The 9,970-nt window shown below is 40.6% G+C and overlaps 1 protein-coding gene across 2 annotated transcripts; it reads left to right on the top strand.

Annotated features, from left to right (window-relative positions):
• Nucleotides 1–838: 838 nt before the first annotated feature.
• qdpra (quinoid dihydropteridine reductase a) lies at nt 839–9,492 on the top strand. Of its 2 annotated transcripts, XM_030770538.1 has the most exons (7): nt 839–976; nt 1,311–1,403; nt 1,814–1,910; nt 2,124–2,264; nt 5,523–5,631; nt 6,657–6,740; nt 8,287–9,487. In XM_030770538.1, exons 1-7 carry the CDS (start codon nt 884–886, stop codon nt 8,390–8,392), a joined length of 723 nt encoding a protein of 240 aa, XP_030626398.1. In that variant the 5' UTR covers nt 839–883; the 3' UTR covers nt 8,393–9,487. The 2 variants fall into 2 exon arrangements, with proteins under 2 accessions (XP_030626398.1, XP_030626407.1); XM_030770547.1 differs by lacking the exon at nt 1,311–1,403 and having other exon boundaries at nt 841–976; nt 8,287–9,492.
• Nucleotides 9,493–9,970: the final 478 nt, after the last annotated feature.

Raw genomic sequence — 9,970 nt, 5'->3', positions numbered from 1 at the left:
CACAGAAAAATGTATGGCTTCATATCATTACTGAGACCTTCACAAATACTGTCTGATTTTGACTGTTTATCACTGTTTCTCACTGTTTCTCACATTCCCAACAAAAACCAGGGTCCTTGTGCTGCCTCTCGGAACCTTGATGCCACTGCTCAGACAGTCTCTAAAGAGGCTTTGATGGAAAAGAACCACAGAAGGTCTTCCTTTCTTACCAGCTGTTAGTTTAAGACACAACTTCTCAAATGATTTCACATATGTTTTGTGCTGAGGAAACAATTGTGAAAATGTGTCCTGTGCCTTTTCTTCAAAAGAAATAGATCACTTTAACCCTATAAGTCTAAATGGAAAGCTCCAAGTCCAAATGTATTTTGAGAGGTAGGCTGAGGCTTGAAGAGGCTTGGCTAAGGACAGTTTTACTGTTTGAAATTTGAGTCATCCCAGGCCTGTGTTTAAGGCCACTGAATGTTAGGACATAAATTCATTTAATCAGTTGGTTCAAAGTTTTAACAGTCTTAATCGTGGTTCTGCACAAATCCAAACTTTTTTCTCCTGGGTTAATGACTGAGACGTCCATGGGTAATGAAAGGCGATTTTAGAGCTGGTGTCCAGATATATTGTGACGAATACTTGGTCACTCCTTTCATAACCTCTACTGTATTTAGATGAGTGAGGTAGGAATTAATACCAAAAAGCACCCGTGGAGAAGGGTCACACAAACAGGCAAAGCGAAATTGATCAAAACCAAAGTGCGCCTCTTTGTATTCAGCTTGGTGGGTGGACCTGGAGGTGGAACCGTACATCTCTCTCTCTCCAACTCTCTCTCTCATCGCGCTTGTAAGAGGGAGGTCGTTAGCATTACTTGCAGCGAACCAGAGACGACACAAGCATGGCAGCTGTCGCGGAGCACCGTGTTATCGTTTACGGAGGAAGAGGAGCGCTAGGATCGGCATGTGTCCACTATTTCAAGACCAAAGGATGGGTAAGTTAGCTATGGCAACAGAAGAAACTTGAAACTATTTGTCACTGGCACGAACACTTTATTGCGTGGTGCGTATTAAAATCACGCGAATGACACGCGCTGAAGTCATAGCTTGACTACGTGTATTATTCATATAAGTTGTACTAAGTTTATATTTTCAGAATGATAGAAATAACGTTATTACATCAGGCTATATTAACATTAGAGTATGCTCTTTTTGTTATTCCTCGAAAAACTTAATGAAACCATCTCAGCGCCGTAAAGCTGCAAGAATTTAATCGCTCATGAACAAATAAATATCTAGCCTTGCTTTTATCATCATTTTTTTTTATAGTGGGTAGCAAGCATTGATATCGTAGCGAACGAGGAGGCGGACGCAAACATCCTCGTAAAGCTCTCTGAGTCTTTTACGGAGCAAGCCGGCCAGGTGGGTGGACCGCGTCACCTGACGTTACCTCGTCTGCTTTGTCAGCTCGGGCTTATTGTATTGTCGCACTGATGTCAGGGACACGCCATTTACTTTCCATTTACTAAAAGAGATGCAATTTCCCGTCCTGCTAGGACGTGACAAGTGGCCAGGAGAAACAATATCTGCTTATTATCTGCCTGTCATAAGCTATCTGTTATCGCTGGGATCAGAAACAGTTTACAAATAGTATTAGTGCAGAACACTGTGTTGAGCCTGCCTTGCCAAATCCATTATATATAGTAAAAGATTTTTGATGGATTTTTTTTTTTCTTACAAGACAACTACAATAAGCCATCTGTGTTGAATGCTACATAAAACATCAGTATTCAGCCACAGCAAGGCCTTATCAGTGATTTTTGTCACTGCAGGTGACGGCTGATGTAGCTCAGTTGCTGGGGGAACAGAAAGTGGATGCCATTCTGTGTGTAGCAGGAGGATGGGCTGGAGGAAGCTGCAGTTCCAAAGGTCAGCAGCACTGCGCATCAGATGGGTTTAAAGACCACATGTTACGCTGTTCCACATCACAGCCAACATTTCATTCAGAAGGAACATTCTGCTGTCCGGCATCATTTGTATAATGTGTTGCATCACTTGTTCCTTTTTCTGAGAGTTAAGAGTATATAAACACCCCATGCCTAATTTCTCTCTCTGTTTCTCTCTCTCTCTCTCTGTTTGCAGATCTGTATAAGAACAGTGACATGATGTGGAAACAGAGTGTGTGGACCTCTACCATCTCTAGTCATCTGGCCTCTCAGCATCTGAAGGCAGGAGGTCTGCTCACCCTGTCTGGGGCCAAAGCATCACTGGGGAGCACTCCAGGTAAAAACCTGTTCTCCATATATGATACAAGCACAGAGACACAGCTCAGCATGGTTGAGGTCTACTGGTAAATGAACCGGGCCGGTAAACAGAGGGTTGTCAGTTGCAATCTCAGCCATTGTGGTTTTCTGCCAGTGTGCCCATGAGCGAAACCATTAACTGCAAGGTTGCTCCTTTGTCACTGTAAAATAAAAAATATATATATATATATATATATATATATATATATATATATATATATATATATATATATATATGTGTGTGTGTGTGTGTGTGTGTGTGTGTGTGTGTATCTATATCTATACAGTACAGTATATATCTATGTGTCTGTGGGTAAGAGCACTGGCTAAATGAATATGTTTGTGCTATGCTCAGCAATCTCTGGACAGGTTCGGGCTTTTTTATTTATCAGGACAGAACATTAGGGTGAGCTTTGTCCCGTTACATGTCTTCAGTTTATGTGCTTCAAAGCACGGTTTGGTAATCTGTCCACCAACCTTCTATACATCCCCATGCCATTTCATGCAATGTAGTTTATTTTGTGTGACAGCAGTGTGTTACAACAGAGGTAAACATGCTTCATTATGCTCTGGGAGTGTCAGCCACAGTTACCACTGATGAATAACTGGCTTCTAAATACTCATTGGCATTTCAAACTTGTATCAGAACCTTTTTTGCACCAAAAGCATTCAGACTTTGACTTTCTAGTGCTCTTGGCTTTAATCCATATCAGCTGGACAGTTAAAACAAATAAAACTTTGCACAAGAGCCTACTGTCAGTGAAATATTGATTTCTAATTAAGGAGATGGTGCTGCCACTGAATCAAATGTGGTAGTTTCTCAGTAAAGTAGGCTTAGTTGTCAAACACAATTGAGCACAAGTGTTTCCCTTCCCTGTACAACACTATTGTCAAATGTTTCAAAAAAATACAGTGTATCGTACTAGTCAGCCAGAGGAATCCAGGTAATATGATTCAGCTCCAGCCTAGGGTAAAAAAAAGATTTGTATGTCCCTGTGTGTGTCCAGCGTACATTGTCAAAGGAGGGTAAAATGTGTTTTATTACATTGGCCTGTCCCTTTGGGCTGAAGAAACAGTAACAACATTCTTTTTTTTTTTCTTTTTTTTTTACCCTCACTGTTATGCGGCTGCCGCTACTAGAGTGTGTACTCTCTAAATTGACAATCAATTATGCTGGCCTTGTGCTTTTATTCCAGTCACAGCTAGGTTGGCAAACAATATGGATTTTTCAGTGAACACCAAGTAGGGGAAAATTGAATCTGACATACAGAAATCTTGTTGGCCTTTTACGTGTTCACGTTATTTCTACAAATTTCCGTTTAAAGAATCGGGTGAATGCTCCTGATAAAAGCTGAAATTCATTCATTCTCTCCCTGTTTCATCCAATGTGACCCCACAAGACCCTAAAAGTAGATGAGAGCAGTAATTAAACTGACCACATGTGATGCTTTGAGAACAATAATGAGCCCAGAACACAACAGAGTCGTTCCAACAAGCTGCCCAAAATCCGCCCTTATCAGCAAACCTCTCCTGAGCGAGGAGCGTTGATTGGCTGCTGGGACGGGGAGGGGAATGACTCAGCATTTTTTTTTTTTTGAAAGAGAGTTTCCACATGTGGACTCTGTGCCTGTTGTATTGCTGCTGACTGGATCGTATGTGTGCTCCCTTTCTCTATTCCGGTTCTCGTTCTGCATAGTACTTACAGAGACAGGGTCTGCCCTGCAGGGGTGAAAGGGCTTTGATGTGAAGTGATAGAAGACTCTGTCTTAACTGGTACATGTCTCGCCTTCAAAGAGACATGGAGGAAAATGTTGTTCTGAGCGTTACTGTCAGGCCTCTCAAATCTCCAGGCAGTTCACTGGAGTGTCTTGTGTCAGTGTCAACAAAGATGGGGTTTTTTTTCAGTGTTTTTTCTTTGTCGGTCTTAGATGCAGAGCCCCAAACTCTGTGCTAATAACAGAGGTAATAGTAGCAGTGACAGAAGTAAAATATAAAATGGTGGAAGTCACATTAACAGTTACAGTAATAGTAATGCTGTAAATAGTGCACTAATAGTGGTTATGTTAATGCCTCAATGATGTTACTCGCTCTTGACAGCGGAAGTAGCATTCAGAATAATAGTTCTTTGAGTTGTGATTGTGATAAGGCACACTTGATATCTAGAAGACTATTATCCAGAAAACTCTTAATAGATGAGGTGAGACTAATTATTTAAATGTGCCATGGAGTGTCAGATCACAGGTAGTCTAGCATGTGAGTTCACTGTGGTTATGCCTTAGGAGCAAGAGGTCAAATGACCTTGCAGAGAACAACAGCTTCACTCATTTCAGATGAAAAGGATTAAGAGGAGTAATTTTGCAAAGCATGACACATGACGTACTCCACCCCTCTCTGTTATTGGTCCATTCTTCAAAGGCAGCTTTGGTATGCTTGTCATACATTTGGGGGTTGAGAGTAAACCTCTCATTCTTTAAACCACTGGGTTTTTTGTTCTCACCCCCACTTCTCTCTCTCTCTCTCTCTGTCTCTCTCTCTCTCTCTCTCTGTCTCTCTCTCTCTTTCTAAATGTTGGTTATTGACTCCAGATGCCAAGACCATAAACATGCCAAGAGGGAGGAGAGTTAGAGGAAAAAAATTCAGAGAAACTCTGAAATAGGCACTCAACTCCATGTGCAGACCTTTCTATTCAGAAGTCTGATCTGAAAGGCTCTTTCTAAGTGTCTTACATATTTAGTACCACCCTAATAAATGACCACTTTATTTCTTTAAACTGACTAATAGTTAAAGCTCAAGTGTGTGTTTGATGGTGAACTGAAAGTAAAATTTATCACAGTTATACCACAGATTACTCTAATAATATATTAAAACCTGCACAATTTAGTTTACAATTTAGAGTATTTGAAACTTAAAATTTCAGCTGATAATTACAAACCTCTAAATACACCTTGTGGTGTGCTGCGATGTATCCCTACATGTCTGATCAGGGTACATTTTTACTTGTAATCTCCCAGTGGTAAGCCTTTGACCTGGAGTAGGAGTTGCTGAGCTTGAGTTAGTCACCAGGTGCAGAGATTATTTGGGCTTGTTATGGATATATTGTTTTTTTATGTTTTGTTGTTGTTATCGTTGTTGTTTGTTTCTTTGTTTGTTTTGTTCTTCATGCTTCCTCTCCTTCATAATCAGTTGTCCTTTGGCGCTGGCTCTCTCTCTCTCTCTCTCTCTCTCTCTCTCGCTGCAGGCATGGTGGGCTATGGCATGGCTAAAGCAGCAGTGCATCAGCTGTGTAAAAGTCTGGCTGGAGAGAACAGTGGTCTTCCCTCTGGAGCTGTGGCTGTGACCATCCTACCGTAAGGGGCCCCTCTAAAGTCCCATGTATTCATATCACAGTCAAAATACCACTTTGTCCAGTGTCCACTACTCAGCTGAAAGGTTCTTAAAAAAGAACTTTCCTTTTGCTCCAAGCTAGAGACACAGTTGTTTTGTTAAGAGACATGTGACTCTTAAACTCTTAAACTTTAAAACTGAGAGAGAGGGAGAGAGAGAGAGAGAGAGAGGGAGAGAGAGAAAGAGAGAGAGAGAACAATAGAAGGAAATTAGCATCTATCCGATGCTCACTTCATTTAAATCCTATCACATTCTCCCGTATTCAGAGGGGACCTTGTTTTTTAACTCAGTGAGAGATATTGTAACATCATCAATCATACGTTGTGAGATAGAATATGTATGGCAGATTGAATTGGTCTGGGCTGTGCCTATGGATAATGTTCTCCCTTCCTCTGCTCTGGGTTTGTAATTGCATTGCACAAGAGCCCAGCCTGTCTCTGACTGCAGCACACATCTGTTTAGCATTGTCTCCATGACTGTGTGTTTTCACTGCTCTACTCTGTACGGCTGCTGTGGGAGAGAGCTTTAAGGTTGCCATGGATTCATTGAGAACAGAAATGCTAATCGACAGGGAGGGCCAGTGTTCTGTTCCTCTGTTTGGAGAGCATGGACAAAATATATACAGAATTTCTAAACATGTATAATATATAAAGTATTAAGCGTACGGAGTCGTATCTAAACTGTATTTAAAGGTAATCTGTGTTGCTTCTTGTGTTTTTTCATACTGTAGATTATGAATCAGTACTGAATGTTTGTGTTTTTGGATTTCATCTTCTGATGTCTTTTAATCACTCAGTAGTGTTCTATAAGATATTCTTCTGACCCTCTGCTGTCTCTGTGCATTAGCCGAGTCTTAAGAGATTTAAATGTGGGGGAAAGGCTAGTGGTGGCTGTTAGCTGTCATTATCATCTCCCAGTGCCCCAGAGCCCCTCTGTACTCATCACCAGCGTACAGCCCAGATAGTCATGTTATGACATTACTCAACAGAGTTACCTTGGATACGCCGATGAACAGGAAATTCATGCCTGACGCAGACTTCGGGAGCTGGACGCCGCTGGAATACATTGCAGAGTGAGTCTCTCGCTCTTTTTCAAGGGAACCAATTTGCTTCAATAATACAATTTTTAATATCTTTGTCTTGTAGTTCTTGAACCCTCTTTAGTAATTTATTGTCTGCATAGTTGCTGAGGTTTAAGCACCACAAGACTGCCTGCTGATGAGTCAGTGGGTGATATCTGTCATGTGATTGGTTGACTGTAAACAAAAGATTCTATACTTTTCGTTGCCTCGAAAGGCAAAATGACCACTTTTCACCAGAAGATGGCAATAGTGTTCCTTCGTGATGTTTGGGGAGAACAGAAACGATGTGAAAAGCTTAGCGTTCTGAGATTTAGACTTTAAGGTCACACTTTTGTAATCTTGAGTCACAACATGCTTCCAAAGCCCCACACCTCTGCATATTACAGCACTCTCTTTCTGTCCTGACCAACCGGCTTCAGCTGACCAAGGACTTTATAATTAGCTGATCTGTCGAATGAAGTGTGTTCGATAGGAGGAAATCTAAAATATGTTTTATAATGGGCCTCCGGGAGCAGGAGACACAATAACTTAAAAGGGACTTATCCAAGAGGCTTTGAGATGCAATACAAAAAGATCTCTTATCTATCACACTGACATTTTAAAGACATCTAATGTAAATACTACTAGAAACGTATGCTTAATATCCTCAAGTTTTAGTCTTTTTTCCCTGACAAAGAATGAGATAGAACATGCATGTTAGGTTTCCTTAAATATATGTGTCAGGACTGCTCCTTTTTTGCACAGTTGATTTATAAAGATTGTTGTTGAGTTGTGTTGTTGAGTTTTACACTCAAAAGGACTGTTAGAAGGAAAAGCGATGTAGAGACAAAATAGAACACATGCAACATAAAGCAGCAGAGAACACTACAGTTTTCCACTGATCCTAGACCAGCAAACGAAATCAAGAGATCTTAAGAGCTAGAGCTGAACTAAATCAAGCAGACACAAAATGAACCTAACTCAGAGTTTTGAGCCAGGCAGGGCCCTGTTTTGTCCCTGCTGTTTTACTGGTTTTGGAAGCTGTAAGTTAGAATAACACTGTGCTGTCTCCTTCTCTGTCCAGCGTAGATAACAAAAGCTAAATCTGTTCTACCAGCCTCTCCAGATTAGATGAGGATTTGATACAACTTTGTAATCCCAGAGGAAGCCTGGACGAAATGAATCCCACAGGGATTAGTGTGAGACACAGAAAAGAGGCGGGATAAAAATAGTCTCTATGGAGAAGAACACTGAATATACACTTGCCCACAAATTTGAGTAAGAGTAGAACAGTAGAACTCCACCAAGAGACAGCTCTGAGTTTTTCATTCCACTTTAACTTCCAGAAGCTTCTGCAGAAGCTACACCCCTCCCTTTCTCGTTATCATACAGCTCTATCGCTCACATTCTCACGCTCTCATTCTGTCTCATGCTCTCTGCACTCTCTCTCTCTCTCTCTCTCTCTCTCTCTTTCTCTCTTTGTCAGCTCTCTTCATCTCCAACTCTTCCACCCCATTTGTTCTTAGACTTTTTCTGTCTCTCTCTCTCTCTCTTCCAGAATGTTCTACAGCTGGGCTACTGGGTCTAACCGGCCTGCCTCAGGCAGTCTCATACAACTGGTTACCACAGGAGGGAAGACAGAGGCCACTCCTGCAGCACAGTAACGAGAGAGAACAGTTTACAGCATATTTGGATGGTAGAGCAGGAGAATTTTAGTATTCTGATAAATTGAGAGATTAAAGAGGAAAAAAAAAACTAGTTAGTGTATATAAGGGGATCCTATGATTTTCTTGAGTACTACCCAACTGTGCCATACAGATGGTTCATTTAATTCCATTGATATCTTACCCCAATGCTCATAAATATCTCTTTTTCTTTGTGTCATTTCTGTTCATGATTACTGCCAAAGCAAAATAGATTTTGGTAGTAATATGGCAATATTAGTTTACTATTAGCCTATTTTTACATCCACCCAAGCAAAGTTATTTGAGAATTTTATTCAGGCTACCTGATCTCGTGAAAAAGATGCCAAATATTGACAAATATCAGTATTCAACATGTTCTTGTTGGAAAGCGTCATTATTTGATGTGGTTGCAATTATGTGCTCTCTCCATTGGAGGTCACTATTTTTTTTTCTCAGCTCTCATTTGTAGTTCAGCATTATCTCGTTAATGTCATTCATTCAAAAATACTACAAACCAGGTGAAGAAAAAATGACTAATGGGTATGATTATGGTTATGGTTATGGATACTAACTTTTCACACAACTGTGTGACATCTCACACAATCATGAAATGAACAGGTCATGGTATACGTCGATTGTTGCTGTTTTCCAAATGTCAATATATGACATATTTTCAAGGGATCCAGTTTCTTCAGGTCTTCACTGTGATTTTCAGAAGTGTTAGCTTGGCCCTCTCTTTCTCTGAGACCAGTGGAGTTTAAGAGTACGCCGCTGTCGTGTGTGAAACGTACAGCTAAGCTCCACACACATTTGGTCTTGGCCTGTGTTGTGGTCTTTGTGAGTGTGTGTGTGTGTGTGTGTGTGTGTGCATGTGTGCATGTGTGTTCATGTATGTGTATGCACTTAGGTGCCACCTGAAAAGCAGTGTTTGCGTGCATTCATTTTGAGAAACTACTCTTTCAAACTTTGTGCTGAGTGTTCTTCTGCTGTTCTGTGTGTATGAGCTGAATGGGAAACAGCAAAAAATCAAATAAATAAGATAACATTTAAAAACAAGATTGGCTGGTTAACATGTACTTCATTTACAGTAGGTAATAGGTAATTAAGATAATATCCCCAGATATGTCTATGGTAAATATTAAGTAGAATTAGGTGAAGATTCATTCAGCAGCTTTAAATGGTTACTGAATATGTTCACATGGACACCTTTTAATACCCACAGTAACATGGATATAAAGATGTATATTAAGATGTATGATGTCACAGTTACTGAAACATGTTTCCATTTACACCTGTTTAGATCTATATTGACATGAATGATTGATGACTTAGATCTAAAAATGATCGCAAATATTAGTAAATCATGCAGGACAAATAAAAAACCAGACTGAGGCCGGTAAGGTAATGCCATCATGTGCTTTCCCAGGGTGGCCTGGCACTACGCTACATCATCAAGTGTTCAGCAAAAAAAGCCTGCTCCACAGCCTTCCTTTAGCTTCTCACTGTCTCATGATGCCAACCCTGCTAAATGAGACACCCTAGACCTTCAGTCTGAGA

The sequence above is a fragment of the Chanos chanos genome, chromosome 1, assembly GCF_902362185.1.
Source record: "Chanos chanos chromosome 1, fChaCha1.1, whole genome shotgun sequence".
Lineage (NCBI taxonomy): Eukaryota > Metazoa > Chordata > Actinopteri > Gonorynchiformes > Chanidae > Chanos > Chanos chanos.
This window is presented reverse-complemented; position numbering and strand designations above follow the sequence as displayed.

Coding starts and splice junctions, on each gene's coding strand:
- qdpra (XM_030770538.1), top strand. CDS start 884: ATGGCAGCTGTCGCGGAGCACCGTGTTATCGTTTACGGAGGAAGAGGA. Junction 2,265..5,522: donor ATCACTGGGGAGCACTCCAG/GTAAAAACCTGT, acceptor CTCTCGCTGCAG/GCATGGTGGGCTATGGCATG. Junction 6,741..8,286: donor CCGCTGGAATACATTGCAGA/GTGAGTCTCTCG, acceptor TCTCTCTTCCAG/AATGTTCTACAGCTGGGCTA.